General features: G+C 41.0%; 1 protein-coding gene across 1 annotated transcript in view; it reads right to left on the bottom strand.

Moving 5' to 3' along the window:
• The window catches only part of tnr (tenascin R (restrictin, janusin)), a 134580-nt gene that overhangs the window by 56307 nt on the left and 58838 nt on the right, over nucleotides 1-19435 (bottom strand). The window contains exons 2-6 of the mRNA XM_089007392.1: nucleotides 10751-10856; nucleotides 9127-9340; nucleotides 8007-8107; nucleotides 7756-7918; nucleotides 6902-7378 (exon numbers count right to left, since the gene is read on the bottom strand). Coding sequence (XP_088863518.1) covers nucleotides 6902-7378; nucleotides 7756-7918; nucleotides 8007-8107; nucleotides 9127-9340; nucleotides 10751-10834 — 1039 coding nt within the window. The 5' untranslated portion in view covers nucleotides 10835-10856. The remainder of the gene's footprint in view (nucleotides 1-6901; nucleotides 7379-7755; nucleotides 7919-8006; nucleotides 8108-9126; nucleotides 9341-10750; nucleotides 10857-19435) is intronic.

Here is a 19435-nt window from a genome sequence, read left to right on the forward strand (position 1 = left end):
AATGTGTCCACTCCAGTGCCAGGGTTTTTGTCATTGTCACTCGAATTCCAGGACTCACAGAATATTGAGTTTTTAGGACTATATCAACATTCGATGCAGCGTTACAAAATGTACTCGCTTATTGCATCAGAAAAAAATGACTTAATTGCTAAATTACATGGGTCTGGAGTTATATGAGTTTGAAATGAGGACAGCTGTCCAAAATAAAATGCAATACATACATACTATTACTTTATATAGGGCTTTAACAACAGCTTAAATTGGAACAAAGCGCTTACATGGAAAAAACGGAAGTGCTTCCTTCCTTGTGGAAAAGAAAACAATATTGCCAGAGGCCATGGCCACCGCTTTATCGGCACTCAAGCATGAAAAAAATGATTTTTGACTATTGCGGGTGGTCCTGGTCCCCATTAACCATGAAAAACGAGGGATTACTGTATGTGGTATGTTTGGGGAAAAAAATGTTTCTGATGCTAACAGTCAATATTTGGACCAGAGCTTTGGGCTGTTGTGGTCGTTTTAGAACGCCACGTTATCAGCCACGAGTTCTTGCACATCAAACATCTCTAATACGTAACTAGATCCTAAAACAAACCAAGAATCCCAGCTCTATAGTTCTACACACTCCCATCGACTCATCAAATCTGTTAGGACTTGTGTTAGCTTTGTTGCCATTAGCTTGTGAAAGGAAACCAACAGCCACAAGCAAACCGAGTCCTTCCAGATTGAAGTGGCAATAGTCAAGTCAAGTCATGCACCGGGAGCTGCTGTTGAATTGTAATGCGCCTGCATAAAAACAAGAGTGTTTACACTTCATTTCCACACCCTCCTCATCCCAAAAAAATACAAAAGATAAAACAACAAGTCAAAGCAAGGCAGAGAAGAAAAAGACACGGCAGAGACGACTGAAACACATGACGACGTTGAAGTAAGGAGGCAGGCAGATGGGAGGTGGGGGGGCAAGAGGGGGTGCTGTCTGAAATGGGGACATAAACTGAAACAAACAAACAGGAGAGTTGGACAGAGGAGCGAGTAGCATCTCCTCATCATAATCTCTTCGTTTTGTGATATTGGGCATTATAATCTTCCACGAGGGGGGACCTTTGGATACTTTAGTGGCCTTTTCATCTAATTTGAGGAAGCTATTAGTATGTTTCAACCCCTCTGCATATCACGTATAGAACGCACAACAAATTAATCTCATCTCATCTCATTTTCCGTACCGCTTATTATTCCTCATTAGGGTCGCGGGGGTTGCTGGAGCCTATCTCAGCTGTCTTCGGGCACGAGGCGGGGGACACCCTGAATTGGTTGCCAGCCAATCGCAGGGCACACAAAGACATACAACAGTCACTCTCACACTCACACCTAGGGACAATTTGGAGTGGTCAATCTGCCTGCCATGCATGTTTTTGGAGTGTGGGAGGAAACCGGAGGACCCGGAGAAAACCCACGCGGGTCCGGGGAGAACATGCAAACTCCACACAGGGAGGCCGGACCGGGACGCGAACCGGCGACCTCTGCACTGTGAAGCCGGTGTGCTAACCACTCGACTACCGGGTCGCCCAAAATTAATAAATAATAAATTTATCATTATTATAATTAATTTATTAGCGCCTTTCATAACTCTCAAGGTCATTTCTATTAGTTATGTACTTGAGAGTTTTGAAAGGCGCTTATAAATACAATGTATTATTATTATTATTATTATTATTATTATTATTATTATTATTATTATTATTATGGAAAGCTATCCATTCCAACAAGCCATCAACGACCATCACAAATATAAATGAAATGTATTATTATTATTATTATTATTATTATTATTAATAATAATTTATAAATTTGAAGTCAAAAACGGTATCACTTTTGCATAGATCGAATTATTGAAGAAATCGACTGTTCATTGTCACTTATGTTGCCACGGTCATGAAAGAAGTCCAAGATGGCGCCCAAGTCGGGGGTCGTTGACAAGTGCTCCGATGAGCCTTGCTTTTGATTTTGTTGTGTTTTTTTTTTTGGTATTTTCTTTTGTCTTTTGTCAACTTTCAGTTGTGCGTAAATAAATAAAATATCTATAAATAAATAAACAAGTAAATAATTGAATAAAAATGAACATAAATAAATAAATACATACATAAATAAAGAAAGAAAGAAATACATACATATTTTATTGGTTGCTTGATTGATTAATTTATTAATTAATTGATTGATTAATTGCTAATTCGTCCCTTCCATATATTACAGAGCATAAAGCAAATCAATGAATACCTAAGCTTCAAATTTGATGTAAAAAGTAATGACTGCTATTGTGGATTAAATGGGAAAATAAATATTTTTGTTCAGACATCATGGAATTTCACAAGATTTATTTGCGTTCATGGGCCGAATAAAATGATTTGGATGGCCAGATTTGGCCCCCGGGTCTTGATTTTGACACCAGGGACCTACTGTGTTGGTGGAAGTATTTTACATGCCAGAATGGCATCCGCTGCGTGTCTATTCACAATTGATTGTACTTGTCCAGGTGCTTGTTGTCCTGCGGGCGTTTTAGAATAACGTAAATGGGAAAGTTAATGTTGTGAAATCAATGCTTTAATAGCTTTTTTTTAAGAAGAATAACTTAATCTCTGTTTGCTAAGAAAATTTCACTACACTTGCTTCGGTATGTCTGTGGCTGATGTTCATTTCATAAACGAGCGGCCGAATAAAATGAGGATTCGGACCAGATTAGGCCCCCGGGCATTGACTTTAACATCTGTGTTCAAAAGCGTTAGCTATCGCCATCTGAAGGTGAATCTTAAAAGCTCATTAGATGTAATCGGCATTCTATCAATGGCAACAAGAACGGATTCTTACACAATTAAAAAAAAACCTAGACAGTTAAATCGCTTGCTGACAACAAAGGTCAGTAAATCATTAGGACTCACCTTCGGGGAACACTGGGGAAAATGAGGCTTGTCACTTAAGACATTTTACTTGGGGTAAAGTTTATATACGCAAAGCCACCATAACATCCGTTCAGAGACATTTAACAGTGAGAAAGGTATGAGAGGCACAGGTGTCAAAGTCAAGGCCCGGGGGCCTAATCAGGCCCGACACATCATTTTATTCGGCCCGTGAAAGCAAATCAAACTTGTGAAATTCCATGATGCTTGCTAAAGTCTGAACCACGTTTTCAAATTTTCCCATTTAAACCACAATACAAATGGCTGCCGCTGCTCACCCCCACCAAAAAATCCTGTGACTGTAAAGTGTCCTTGAGAGTTTTGAAAGGCGCTTAGAAATTAAATGTATGTAATGTTATTATTATTATTATTATTATTATTACAATAACAATCATTATTTTTGACTTTTAATTTGAAAACTAGTTACTCATCAATTTGTTGTGCGCTCTATATGTAAAATGTGTTGGGGATTAACTCATTTAATGCCAGACTATGTGGAAAAATGTGTCCACTCCAGCGCCAGGGTTTTTGTCATTTTCACTCAAATTGCAGGACCCACATAATATTGTGTTTTAGGACTATATAAACGTTCAATGCATCGTAAGAAACCTTAGACTCTCTACTTTCATCAGAAAAAAAATATTTAGGTATATGGGTCTGGAGTTATTTGAGATTGAAATGGGGGCTACTGTACAAAATACAGTACAATACATACATATTGATTTATATCGAGCTTTAACAACAGCTGAACCTGTAACGAAGCGCTAACAAGGCTAATGCTAGCACCTCGCGGAAGGGAAAAACATTGCCAGAGGTCTGACCAGCACTTTATCAGCACCCAAACAAGAAAAAAAACACATTCGGGAATGGCGCTCTACGTCATATTTTCAATTTGTGAATAAATTCGAGAATTACATCGAATGAGTTAAACAGTCTAATGGCTTCCCCAAATTCATAATGGCCCCTCGAAAGGAAATCGTCACTATGGTAAAACTGCGGTTAAAAAATGAGTTTGACACCCTTGCAATTGGATGTTCCGATATTTACTATCCAATTGAAGCTAAATATTGTGTCTTATGTTTGGTCATGTGACTGATTTATTTATTTCAGGGGTGTGAAGTCCTACAATCCATTTTGGACTCACAATGATAAATTGTCATTTCAAGTCTCATATGTTGGAATGAGGAGGCTACAAATGTTAGCATTGTCTGATAAAAGCCGCCATTGGATCGGTACATCCTGTCGTCGTGTGACACAAACACGTTTCTCGACAAAAGGTGCTTGACTGATGCATTCAGAATCATTTATTGAAGCATTCTGCTGTCTCGCCGTGCGTTCGCGTTTTAAAAACTCAACTTCCATCTACCCGACAGTAATACGAGTGGAACGACGGTCCAAACACCCTCCCACTAGATCAGGGGTGTCAAAGTTATTTTTTGCCGCGGGCCACATTGTAGTTATGGTTTCCTCTCGAGGGCCGTTATGAATTTGGGGAACCCATTAGGATGTTTAAATCCCTTCAAATATTACATACAGAGCACACAGCAAACAGCAAATTAATGAATAACTCGTTTTCAAATCTGAAGTCAAGAATAATGACTTTTATTGTGGTTGACATCCAAAAATATGAAATTTTGGCTCACATTTTAGCAATCATCATGGAATTTAACAAGTTTGATTTGCTTTCGCGGGCCGAAAGAAATGATGTGGCGGGCCGGATTTGGCCCGCGGGCCTTGACTTTGACACCTGTGCACTAGATGAAATAGCAATACTCGGTTCAAGTCGATCGCCGCTTTGTGGGAGGACGGACGTGTATGTAAAGATGCACGTTGCTCTCATCTCACGCCTGAAGCGTCCCATTTTAAGTCAAAAGCCGTTATTATTCCTTATAATGGGAAGCGTCGAGGCCACCGGAAACATATTCCGCTTTTTCTACTCAACACTTAAACCTGTCAACCTACCGGTGTGCCGTAATTGGATTGCTTTTTTTAGTATTCCGCAAAAAGCAATGTCAATTTGCACATCTAATTGCCAAAGCTATCAGCAATTCAGACCACCTGACTTGGATGAAATTAAACAGCAGGAGGGATCAACCGGTGAATAGCGCCTATCTGTCATCCGTTCCCGTGTCCGTTCTCATCCATCATATGGTTGACGGCCACCTCCCAAATGGCAGAGGAGGATCTGATATTTGGCGCCAAGGTGCGCTGAACAAAGAAGTGTGAGACTCCCAAGGCCGACTCGGAGGTGGCTAACGTGACGCCTCTCTCTGTGGATTAATGTGACATTTGACAAATGAATGCTTCTACACCTTCTGCTGTGCGCGGGTAGTCGGGCACGCTGCCACCTGCATTCGAATTAGGCGGGTATCTAAAAAAAAATAGTGGAAGGCGGGGCTTGTTTTCTTTAATTACCGCTAAATCATCTCTTATGCAACTGCATCACTGGGGAGGTGTGTGGCGCGGAACGCCCTCCAAGTGTGGCATTTAATACGACGCCAGGTGCTTGAATGAATTACTTACGATTAAATCCGTTTTTATTTATACGCAGACGGTACGTTCACACCTGCTAACCGTCGTTCAACTTTCAGTCGAAGACCTAAAAAAATTACCGTATTTTCTGGTGTATAAAGCGCACCCAAAAGCCTTGATTTTGACCCTTTCGAAAGATGAACGTGCGCCTTATACGCCTGTACGCCTTATTTGTGAAGTAATATTGAGCCACAACAGGTCTCATTTCTCCACAAGAGACTTTGATTGAGCTGAGTATATACTCCTTTCTAAAATACCGTATTTTCCGGTGTATAAGGTGCACCCAAAAACCTTGATTTTCTTTAAAAGATGACCCTAAGCCTTATACGCAGGTGTGCCTTATTTGTGAAGTAATATTGAGCCACAACAGCTCTCATTTCTCCACAAGAGACAGTGATTCAGATGAGTATATACTCCTTTCTATAGTACTGTATTTTCCGGTGTATAAGGTGCATGCAAAATCCTTGATTTTCTTTAAAAGATGACCCTACGCCTTATACGCAGGTGTGCCTTATTTGTGAAGTAATATTGAGCCACAACAGGTCTCATTTCTCCACAAGAGACTTTGATTGAGCTGAGTATATACTCCTTTCTAAAGTACCGTATTTTCCGGTGTATAAGGTGCACCCAAAAACCTTGATTTTCTTTAAAAGATAACCCTACGCCTTATACTCAGGTGTGCCTTATTTGTGAAGTAATATTGAGCCACAACAGCTCTCATTTCTCCACAAGAGACAGTGATTCAGATGAGTATATACTCCTTTCTATAGTACTGTATTTTCCGGTGTATAAGGTGCATCCAAAATCCTTGATTGTCTTTAAAAGATGACCCTACGCCTTATACGCAGATACGCCTTATATATGAAGTAATATTGAGCCACAACAGGTCTCGCAACGACTATCAGCAACCACCGATTCCATTTCCCGCTGTGGTAGAATTCGTGCGTATCCCCAGTGCCTTATAATGTTTTATTGCCTTATATTTGGAAAACTTTGATAAATTTATATATTATATTTGGAAAACCTTTTTCATTGAAAGGGCACCTTATAAGCCTTATATATAGAAAACATTTGAAAATATACAATTTATTGGGGGGGTGCACCTTACACTCCGTTGCGCCTTATACACCAGACGGGATGTAAAATTCAATATACCCCCATAGAAGAAGTAGTGTGCGGTCCATGCTGGGATATATAAAGCGGCGTTATATATGAATAATCTCTTAAAATTAAAGAGGCTGACTGTGACCCTGACCGTAGACGTTCGAAAACTGAGATTTGGCTGTACATGAAACTTATATTGTGGTCTGCCTTATATATGGTCAACTTTTTAAACCTTATACTCCGGAAACTCTGGTCGTTGCATCAGCAGCGGTTGCCAAGCCCTCTGAGAATCTGAAGGATTCAACTTCACTTACCGGAGTTGCAGTCATCTCCAGCAAAGCCATCCTGGCACACGCAGAAGCCGTCCTTGCAGATTCCTTTCTTGCTGCAGTTGTTGGCGCAATATACCAGCGAGCAATCTTCCCCCACGTAGCCGGGTCGGCACTGGCACGTTCCATTGACGCACAGTCCCTGGTCCGAGCAATCGTTGACGCATCTCCCGACCATGCAGTCTTCCCCGGTGAAGGAATCCTCGCAGACGCATTCGCCGTCGATGCACAAGCCGCGGCCCGAGCAGTCGAACGGGCAACGGGGCTCAGAGCAGTTTTCCCCGGCAAAGTCGCGGTCGCAAACGCACTCCCCGTCGATGCATACGCCCTGGCCGGAGCAGTCGTCAGGGCAACGGGGCTCGGAGCAGTTTTTGCCGGTCCAGCCTTCGTCGCATATGCAGCCGCAGAGCTCCAGGCTGAAGCTACCGTGGCCGTTGCATCCGGGGAAATAGTCGAAGCGGCCTGGGGAAGCAATGTGACGATGCTTAAGAGCCCCTCGGGCGTGTGTGGCTGCCGCTGCTCACCCACAGAAAAAATATCCTGTGACTGTAAAGTGTCTTGAGAGTTTTGAAAGGTGCTTATAAATGAAATGTATTATTATTATTACAGTAAAGTCTCGTTATATCGATATTCAAGGGAGTCCGAAAAAATATCGATATAACAGGGACTATCGATATATCCGATATCGATATAACGAGACTTTACTGTATTATTATTATTATTATTATTATTATTAATCTTAAAAAATCATTTTCAGCGCCATCTTGTGGCATCTTGAAGACAGCGTCAAGCTAACAGTCTTGGCATGTCTAAACAACTACGATGGCCGACTCCCTCACCAATGGCCGGGTTCTCCCGACAGCATCCAGAACCACAGTGAGCTCGTAGCATGGAAAGCTCCCTCTCCAGCATCTCCACCCTGGTGGCGAGCTGCTGGATCGTAACAGTCGCCGGACATGCGCATGCCGCTTTCGGGATGTTGATGCGGTGTGTGAACGTCACCTGAAAAAAAAGGGGCCTTAAAAATTGATGTTTTTGGTTGATTGCAGTCATTTTGGAACAATGGTGTGGAAAATAAGCAGATACGTACCTGACTGTCTGCATCCAGTGTCTGTTCGGTGTACTCTGTAGGTCCAACTGGGTCCAGTGGTCCCTCCACAGGAGCTCTGGATCCAAGTTCAGAACGCGGGCCTTTGGAAAATGTTTTTAGTTACTTTTTTGAAAAATCCATTGATAATTGGATCAAATTGTTGTGTCATTGACTCATTCACTGCCATTTATGAATTTATTCAGGAATTGAAAATTTGACAGAGAGCGCCATTCTCGAATTTGTTCGTGGTTTTTTTTCATGCTTGGGTGCTGATGAAGCACTGGCCATGGTTTCTGGCAAAGTTTTTTCATTTCCACAAGGGGGCAGTATTTTCATTTGTTATCCATGTTAGCGCTTTGTTGCAGCTTCAGCTGTTGTTAAAGCGCTATACAAGTATTGCAGTGTATTTTGTACACCCGCCCCCATTTCAAGATCATATAACTCCAGACCCATATAATTTAGGAATTAACTCTTTGTTTCTGATGAAAGAAGAGACTCTAATATTTGTAACGCTTTAGTGAATGTTTATGTAGTCCTAAAACTCAATATTCTGGGTCCTGGAATTTGAGTGAAAATGACAAAAACCCTGGCACTGGAGTGGATACATTTTTGCGCATCTGTCCGGCAGTGAATGACTTAATTAATCATATTGGTGTCATACAGAATAATCAAATGACCCCTTAGCTTAGGTCCAAATAAATGTTTTATAATGGGCAATTATTGCATATCAAAATGACTTGAATTAAATGACTGCATATTGTTACTGGAATACTATCTTTTTTTTCTCTTTGAAAATCGATCCTGGAAACATTAATGTTCAAAGTTTTCGGATAAAAAAAAATCCTCATAGACAGATCTACACAACCATCAGGCTTTCCAAACCGGAGCCTCAAGCAAAAGTGTCCTTTTTCAAGGACGCTTAAAATCACAAACTCAACTGAGAATTAAACATTCTTTCAAAGCAAACCTTTGACCCTTTGTGTTGGTGGAAAAATAACCAACTGCCCGGTTGGTGAAGTACAATTCAAAAAATAAGCATTGAACTTGAGTGCCCTCGTATATGTGTGTAAACAAAAGCTCATCATTGCCCTCAGAAAAAAAATGAAGAAGAAAATCTCACCATTCTCCGGTGGTGCAGAGGTGTCAAGGTCGACAGAGCAAAGAGATTCCACTGGTACGTTGATGTTGTACACGTGATTGAAGACTAAAGGTTGCTGCTGCATCGTCTGGTTGGCGGAGGAAGCGGTGTCAGCTTCCCCGTCTGGACTTTGTCTCCTCACTCGAGTGGTCCGAACTAGCTTGGTGTCTGCGGAGGGAGCAGCATAAGTAGCAACCTATTCAGGAAAGAAAAAAAAAAAAAAAAAAAGAAAGCAGTTTTTGTCAGATTTGTTAAAAAAAGTTACAATTCAACAGCGGCCTCAATTTGTTCCCCTGTACACCGCGGATGAGCGATTGGATGTTTTTCTTTGGGCACTGTGATTTTGTAGCTTTTTAATTATGAGACGACAAATATATTTTTTTTCTTTATCATGACCGGGTAACAATAATTAGCCCTTTTCAAATGTAATGTAATTTTGGAAGGTTGGATAGATAGCGAAATTAGATAGATAGATAGATAGATAGATAGATAGATAGATAGATAGATAGATAGATAGATAGATAGATAGATAGATAGATAGATAGATAGATAGATAGATAGATAGATAGATAGATATCGGGATAGCGACATATAGATAGAAAGGAACATAGCTAGATAGATAGCGAGATGGCGAGATAGCTAGATAGATAGCGAGATAGCGACATGGCAAGATTGCAAGGGAGATAGCGACATAGCTAGATGGATCGCGAATTAGCGACATAGCTAGATCGATAACACCATAGCTAGATATATAGCGACATAACTAGATATATAGCGACATAGCTATATAGCGACATAGCTAGATAGCGACATAGCTAGAGCGAGATAGCTAGCTAGATTGCGACATAGTGATATAGGTAGATAGCGACATAGCTAGATATATAGTGACAAAGCTAGATAGCGACATAGCTAGAGCGAGATAGCTAGCTAGATAGCGACATAGCTAGATACCGACATAGCTAGAGAGCGAGATAGCGAGATCGCTAGCTAGATAGCTAGCTAGACAGCTAGCTAGCTAGATATCTAGCTAGACAGCTAGCTAGATAGATAGCAAGATAGCTAGTGAGATAACTAGATAGCGCGATAGCTATATGGATAACAAGATAGCTAGATGGATAGCGAGATAGCTAGATAGCGAGACAGCAAGATAGCGAGTAAGCTAGACAGCTAGGTAGCTAGACAGCAAGATAGCGAGATAGCTAGATAGAGAGACAGCTAGATAGATAGCGAGATCACGAGATAAGTAGCTCGGTAGGTAGCTAGCTAGATAGCTCGCAAAACCGATAGATAGCTAGAACAATAGATAGATACAGTAGATAGATCGATCGATCAATCTCCGGGCAGTCCGCAGGGGACACCTTGAACCGGTTGCCAGTCAATCTCAGGGCAAACAGACGAACAACCATCCACGCTCACACTCCCACCGAAGGGACAATTTCGAGTGTTCGATTAGCCTGCCATGCACGTTTATGGAATGTGGGAGGAAACCGGAGTATGTGGAGAAAACCCAAACAGGCCCATGGACAACATGCAAACTCCGCACATTTGTGTCTATAATGACATGAAAATACAGGTGAAAGAGATTTTCGAGAAAGCATCGGTTTACCTGCAGAGCCAGAAAGAGAGTAAAAACCAGGATCCAGCCTGGGGTTGGCACAGAAGCCACCTGGCACTTCTGGGCAAGTGTCATGGTGGGTCCAAACCGCTCACACCTGCATCGGAAGGAATGGAACAGGATTGAAGTGTTATATAAGAACCACAAAACGTATTTCTCTGCACAATCACAGACGTTTGATCTCTCCGCGAGCGGGGAAGGCAAAATCGTTGCTCTGGGAGCGAGTCGATAGGAGGATTTCAGGAGAGACGCGGTTCAAAGCGATGGTGCTGTAATCCTGCGTCCGTGGAGTCGTCAAGTGGGAGAGCGGAGGCGGAGAACATGCTGGAATTAAAGATACGCACGGTTCTCCTTCAAAAATGAGTGGATTGATGGACTGTCCGAGTAGATGTGACAAGGTGTGGTTTTCGGGATCCAGGTTTATCACTTCCAATTTGGTCTTTACGGGGACAGGAAGTGAAAATACAATATGGATTTGGACATTCTTTACAGCTGGAGTGAGATAGACTCATGGTTGTATTGCCAAGTGACACTTTTGAATCTGATTAGGTAATCAGAGTCGTGCTTTGAGACACAAAAAAAAACGTAACTTACGAATTGGAGATCAAAGATGGCGTTGAAAATGGTATTCCAAAATAGTGGCGGAGCAACATTGACAAACATATATTCTTTATCCTATGCGAAGAACAATTTACACATTTTTAATGTAAAATGTAAGGAATTATATTGTCAGAGATATTCGGTCGGACAGTGTGAATAATGGCTTGAACACAGGAAGATTGTCTTTTACTGCCGGCAGGGGAAGTAGCCATTCATGAACGACGCCCAACTTCTGCAGCCCTCTGCCAAGCTATTTATTGAGTATATGCAAATGTAAGTAATACATTAGTAAAATATAGTTTTCTTCATTTGAATACCAAGCCCCTGGACGTCCCAAGCACCAACAACCATTAAACAACAGAACATAGACATTTTAATTGGTTGTCCTTTCCATGGACTGATAGATTTGTAATCTGGCTAATGAGCTATTCCTGTGAAGGAGTTTAGCAAATCGTAAATTAGTCGAAGGCCAGATCCCCTACATGGAGATGATAGTTTAACAGGTTGTGTCTGTTCACCCCCCCAGATTTTCTGTGCTTCCATTGTGGTCCTTCTAAGCATGAAACTTTAAAATATGATAATTTCTATTCTGTGATCGTCTATTGTCTATCTGGCTGGCTTCCTAGCTGGCCTCCTAGCTGGGTATCTATGAGCTATCTGGCTGGCTATCTATTAGCTATATGTCTGGCTGTCTATTAGCTATCTGGCTATCGATTCGCTGTCTATTAGCTATCTGGCTGTCGATTCGCTGTCTATTAGCTAGTTAGCTTTTTCTATCTATTTGAGTTATTCCAGGTTGAGTGAACGCTGGCGCGTGTGGCTACTGCTGCTCACCCACAGAAAGACTTGCCCTTTGACTGTAAAGTGACCTTGACAGTTTTGAAAGGCGCTTACTAATGAAATGTATTATTATTATTATTATTATTATTATTAGTATTATTATTATCTCAATGCTGAATAAACAGTCAACTATGACAGTAGTAGTAGAGTTTCCAGTCCAAGTTTCTGGTATACAAGAAATATATTAGCACAGTTTTATACAATTTCACACTTCCATGGCCAATGTCACAAGATTGGGTTGAATCCAAGGGTCAAAGTACAAAGCCAGATGCCCCTCAAGAGTCTTCAACGTGCGCGTGAGATCCACAGAGGCTCAATTAAGGCTGGCTTTTCCCTCACTCAAAGAATAAGAGGTTCCTCCATCCTCATTTGATTTATTCTGCTGGAGATCGACACACTTTAGCGGAACGCATGCGCTCGACACAAATCTCCGAGTGCCGCCGCTTGAAGTGTGTGTAAGCAGTGTCACGCATCAAGTGTTTCTCTCTTGTCATTGTAATCATCCTCCTGCCCGCCTTGATGCTAATTACAAATGTCAGCGTGCAGCACCTCGATTGCGCGCGAAGGCCCGAAACATGAACCCACGCGTATGGAAATGAAATGTGGGATCTGGAGGGTCATTGGCTGACTCATTTTGAGCAACTTTGGAAAGTCTGAAATCAATACATGCGTAATATAACCAGTCCAATGTAAATGACCAAAGCTACATTCAAGACAGTGCGCGGCAATTTGCAGTTTTTCTCCAAATTTGATTCGTTTGCTCTGAGATCAGTTTGAAATGACTTCAAAATAAAGACAATGATGATGCGTTTGCCTCCTGGAATCCATATGTCATAGTAATCCCTGTCGCTTTTCTAGACGGCAGACCCTGAGGGACGCCGTTTGTCAAAGAAAAAACATCAACATGCTGATCTGAACTGGCCCAAAGATATCTGATAGACAATAGACAGAATAGAAGTTATCATATTTAAAAGTTTCATGCTTAGAAGGCCCACAATGGAAGCACAGAAAATCTGGGGTCAATCTGAGGTGAACAGACACAGACTGTTAAACTGTCATCTTCAGGTAGGAGATCTGGCCTTGGACTAATTTAGGACTTTGTAAAGTCCTTCACAGGAAGAGGTCATTAGCCAGGTTACAAATCTATTAGTTCATGGAAAGGACAACCAATTAAAATGTCTGTGTTCTATTGTTTTCTAGTTGTTCGTGCTTGGGACATCCAGGGGCGTGGTATTCAAATCAAGAAATTTTTGATTTACGAACGTTAAATTCGCGAGAATATAATCTTGGCATATGAACTATTTTTCGGGAAACACACGGAGCGCCACAATGAATGATGTGTCGTTCGTGAACGAGTCGGTCGTTGGAGCTGAAAATGGCAGCCGGCTTTTTTTCTTTAATTACAATACCATAGCACATTTATTATACATAAAATAAGGTATACTGTGTGTAGTTTTAAGGCTTATTTAGTTGAAAATTGTGTTTTATGGGGATCTGGGAACAGATTATTGTCATTTTAATGGTTTCCTATGGGAAATTAATGTTTGGAATACACACTTTTCGCCTTACACACACTTTCTGGGAACCAATTAAGTTTGTAAGTCAAGGTATCACTATACTCTCCATAAATAGCTTGGCAAAGGGCTGCTGAAGTTGGGCGTCAGTCATGAATGACTGCGTCCCCTTCTGGCAGAAAAAGACAATATTCCTGGGGTCGAGCCTTTGTTTACAGCGTCCGACCGAACATCTCCGACAATGTCACAAAGGAGGTGCGAAGAGCAAGCCAAGTGGTCAAATTGAGCGTTGTGTTAAATTTCCTCTTTTCAAATCACCGACCGCCATACCTTAGTGCGCCCCCCCCCCCACCCCCCGCCTCCCTCTACCGTTTCGCTCTTTCATTTGCCACTTTCATTTTTCATTATCTGCAGGCGTCCTACTCATCAGCCGCCTTCATTCCTCTGATGGCTTTTCATTTTTCTCCTACTGAGAGGATTTTCGTGATCCGTTGAAAGTCTTTTTTTTTTTTTCCTCCCCGCTCACTTTGATACTCGGGTTCAAAGAAGAGAAAGAGCGACACTCTTCCCCCATTTGTTTTATTCATTGTTTCTTGCTGCCTCCCCTGACCGACCCCACGCACGGCGAGCCGCAACCTCCATTTGGCTTCACATTAACCTTCCGGGTTAATGCGCTTCCGCCCCCCCTAAACACAAAGACCAAACCGAGACCCGGTCGTATTACTCACAGACTCCATGCCTGGCCTCACGTTTTAGCGCTCGGTCGCCTTTCTCTATGGCAAACGTCAGCGTGCCTTCCCCATGATTACCATTACTTTGAGCAAATTGCTTTGTCTTTCAAGGCCAGCAGGCTTGCCTGACACTGTAGTTGAGTAGATAGCTCAAACGCACACTATGTATATATATATATATATATATATATATATATATATACACACAGTAAAGTCTCGTTAAATCGATATCGGTTATATCGATAGTCCCGCTTATTACGATACTATTTCTATCAACGCAAGGAGAAAATTTACATGCCGCAGAATCGGATATATCGATAGTGCGATATTTATTCAGACTCCCGAGAATATCGATATAACGAGACTTTCCTATATATATATATATATATATATATATATATATATATATATATATATATATATATATATATATGTATATATATATATAGGTATGTAGCTATCTATTCGATAGGTATTACCTATCTATTCGCTAGCTATTAGCTATCTATTCGCTAGCTATTAGCACTCTATTCGGTATGTATTAGCACTCTATTCGCTAGCTACTAGCTATCTATTCGCTAGCTACTAGCTATCTATTAGCTAGGTATTAGCTTTCTATTCGCTCGGTATTAGCGATCTATTTGCTAGCTATTATCTATGTATTCGCTAACTATTAGCTATCCATTCGCTCGCTATTAGCTATCCATTTGCTATCTATTCGCTAGCTATTAGTCATCTATTCACTAGCTATTAGTCATCTATTCGCTAGCTAGCTAGCTTGCTATCCATTTGAGTTACTTCCGGGTTGAGTGAACGCTGCCGCGTGTGGCTGCTGCTGCTCACTCACAGAAAAAAACTTATCCTGTGACTGTAAAGTGACCGAGAGTTTTGAAAGGCGCTTATAACGGACTTTTATTATTATTATAATTATTATTATCATTATTAACACAGTGAAACGTGAATTAAGCATTGCTGTTTTGCACAATTACCAATATCCAGAGTTTCGATTCTTCATATTTTAATTGATATACTGTTACCGAGCAGTGAAAAAGTGAAACATAATTTTAGACCGATTTTGAATTGAAAATTAGGGGTGCGCGTTATACACATGTGCGCGTTATACTCGAATAAATATGGTAAATAAAACACTTGAGCAGAATATTAGAGAGACAAAATGTGAAATTAAAAATTGTTTAAAAAATGCCCTGGTGTCGACACCTGGAGCACTTATAAAGGAGACGACAAGAAAAGGGCAAAGTTTGAGAGAATTGATTGTTTTTTTTCCCCTCTAACTGTCTGCTGCAGATGAATACTGACTGACCTTCCCCCCACAATAGGCAGACCACAGCCAGGTCTTTTTTCCATTTTAGAGCTTGACAGTGGACCTTTTAAAATGGAAAAAGACATAAAAAACAACAAGCATGCATTTTTAAACGAAATGAATGTATTATAACACCGCCATTCCCGATTTATTTGGCAATTGAAAAGCATGACGTGGAACGACATTCCGGAATTTATTCGGGTTTTGTTTTTTCTTGCGGGGGGAGGGGGGTGCGTTTAAAGCTTCGGTCAGACCTCTGGCAATGTTTTTCCCTTCCCACGAAGGGGCAGCATTTGCCTTCTGTACAGCCGCCCCCATTTCAATGCAGATAAAACTACAACCAAATAAGCTCAAAATATTAACTAATACACTGCCAGACTTGTGTCAAAATGTGTCAACTCCAGTGCCAGGGTTTTTGTCATTGTCACACCAATTCCTGGACCCACAGAATATTGACTTTTAGGACTACATAAACATTTAATGCAGCATAAGAACGCTTAGACCACAGGTGTCAAAGACACGACCCGGGGGCCAAATCTGGGCCACCATTTCATTTTATTCGGCCCGCGAAAGCAAATCGAACTTCATAAAGCTTTCTAAATTTCGAACCAAAATTTAAATTACCCCACGTAACCCACAAAAACATTATTCTAAACTTCAGATTTGAAAATTAGGTATTCATTCATTTTTGTGCATTCTATATGTCATATGTGGAGGGGGTGAAACATTCTAAAGGCTTCCCCAAAGTCATCACGGCCCTCGGGAGAAAACCGTAACTACAATGTGGCCCGAGGCAAAAAGTGACTTTGACACCCGTGCCTTAGATTCTCTTCTTCCATCAGAAAAATACAGTTAATTCCTAAATTATATGGGTCTGGAGTTATATGAGCTTGAAATGAGGGCGGCTGTCCAAAATATAATGCAATACATACATATTGGTTTATATAGCACTTTAACAACAGCTGAAGCTGTAACAAAGCACTAAATGGAAAAAAGAGAAATGCTGCCCCCTTGTAGAAAATGAAAAAAAACATAGCCAAAGGCCATGGCCAGCGCTTTATCGCCACCCAAACAAGAAAAAACGAAACCCAAACAAATTTGGGAATTGGGGTCTATGTCATATTTTCATTTCCTGAATAAATTCGTGAATGGCAGTGAAATAGTTAATCAGTAGCAGTGACAAGGATTCCCGGCATGATCATTGAGTGTCAAATCATTGTTTGTTTCACCCTGTCAGGTTTGTTTCATCTTGTCATGGTTTTGTTTGCTACTTTGGACCTTTTTGTTCTGATGACTGTTGTTTGAGGTTTGGTTCCTGATGACTTTATTTAATACAATGTGTCAAATACACCCTGCTTCTCCCTCTCGTCTGCATTTTTGGCATCCACCACCACCACCACTTTGCAAAAACCGCAAAACAGTGACCCCCCTACCCCCATTTTATGAAGTGTACGATAAAAGGTAAAGTCTTCCTCTTTGCTGCATTGTCTCCCGCACCATAATCAAGAGTGACAGAGGCGCGCTCACACTATAATCCCCCCCATGATTAGAAACCAGACATCAATGACTTCCGCTGCTGTCACTCTTGGCTCAGGCAGTTCAAGGTGGGAATGTTATTCTGTACGAAGCTGAAACGCGGCAAGGGGCTCCCATTGTCGTCCTGACGCTAAGCTGGCAGCGCAGGAGAGGAATTGTGTCAGTGGAAAATGGAAGACAAGTGTACAATGCACAATGGAAGCTCACGTGGGGCATTTCACATGTCAAGTCTCTCAAGATTCCAGTCAACTGCTATGCAATTGTTCAATATTATTCGTAATTAGACTTATTTGGGTCACCATGCTGTACATCACAGGTGTCAAAGTCAAGGCCCGCGGGCCAAATCCGGCCCGCCACATCATTTTTTCGGCCCGCGAAAGCAAATCAAACTTGTTAAATTCCATGATGATTGCTAAAATCGGAGCCAAAATTTCATATTTTTGGATGTCAACCACAATAAAAGTCATTATTCTTGACTTCAGATTTCAAAACGAGTTATTCATTAATTTGCTGTGTGCTCTATATGTAATATTTGAAGGGATTTAAACATTCTAATGGGTTCCCCAAATTCATAACCGCCCTCGAGAGGAAACCATAACTACAATGTGGCCCGCGGCAAAAAATGACTGACACCCTTGCTGTACATCATTTGAGCTTGTGCCTTATACAATATATATAATAGTACATAATATGTAATATAATATAGTATATACTATATATAATAATATATAATAGAAATAAAATGAATAAAATAGTAATAACAATAATACATTTGATTTCTAAGCGCCTTTCAAAACTCTCAAGGTCACTTTACAGTCACAGGATCAGTTTTTCTGTGGGTGAGCAGCGGCAGCCACACGCGCCAGCGTTCACTCAACCTGGAATTACTCAAATAGATCAGTAGAACGGAAAGGGATTTAAAAAGGGGTTAGGAGCTGCTGTAGAGGCAGCCACACAGGGGGGAGCTTTCACAAGAGCTTCAGATGCAGCTGCAACAAAGCACTTCACATAATAGTCAACAAAAAAAAATAATAAACACAACGGGAACATAAAAACATGGACAGTTCTGCAATCTTAATCCCTGTGTACTCCATAATGTTGGAGTACAAGACAAACACTATTACATGAAGCAGTAGAAGATGAAAGAGAAGAGGATGAAAGCCTCCTTTTCACCAGTGGATCAGAGACGTCATGGTGGAATGTGCAACATCTGCTACAAGCTAAGTTTTCAAAGCAAACATGAAGCTTTAACAACCATTGACGAAATACATTCTGCTGTTTTTATTCATTTAGAATGTTCAATCAACCTGATATGCACGTTTGTGGAAACTGTAGTACCCGGAGAAAACCCACACGGGCCCGGGAAGAACATACAAACTCCACATGGGTCGGTCTTGAACTAGGGATAGTCCAGAAACAATTAACTGATGTTTCGATCCAAATCTAGAAAGATTGTGTACCATGCATACATGTTTCCTAATCCTGCCCAATATTAAAACAGAACGGTGAGTAATTACAAATGTCATTACAGAGTAATTACAAAAGTCCATGGACTTTTTATTCACGTATTATTGGCTCTCTTTAGGTGATTTAATGAGGGAGAGAGTGAGAGAGAGAGAGAATGTTTACGAAGTCATCGTGAGGTGACAATTGATTTTGTCCCAATTAAAAAGTCACGGATGGTGATGAATGCCCATGAGGAAATTAGCCCAAAATGAGCACTAATTGTCTGATTAGATGTGCTTCAGCTTGATAAATGCACACACAGCCACACATAAAGCACACATTAAATGCTTTCGACCATTAAATTACACATTACAGATATTGTCGAAGGGCAACGTGCAAGTGTGTGTGTGTGTATATCCTCCTTTAATCCAATTATTTTATAGAAATGTTGTTTTGCTGTGTACTTGTCTCGGAGAGGAGAAAGTAAGACCGCAGGAGGCTTAATCACTTGTGTATCGCTACAGAGGGAGATTGTTGAACGGTATCATGTCGCGTCTCGATTTCACGGGGGAGATAAAATGCTAAATTGACTTCTTAAACTGTGATAGAACAAATGGGATATTTTTTATTTTTAAAAAAAGTGCATGGCATTGTGCTGGAGATTTAACTTTTCAGTTCATTAATGCAG

This window comes from Hippocampus bargibanti, linkage group LG11 (assembly GCF_051943395.1).
Source record: "Hippocampus bargibanti isolate YZ-2025 linkage group LG11, ASM5194339v1, whole genome shotgun sequence".
In the NCBI taxonomy this organism is placed as follows: Eukaryota; Metazoa; Chordata; class Actinopteri; order Syngnathiformes; family Syngnathidae; genus Hippocampus; species Hippocampus bargibanti.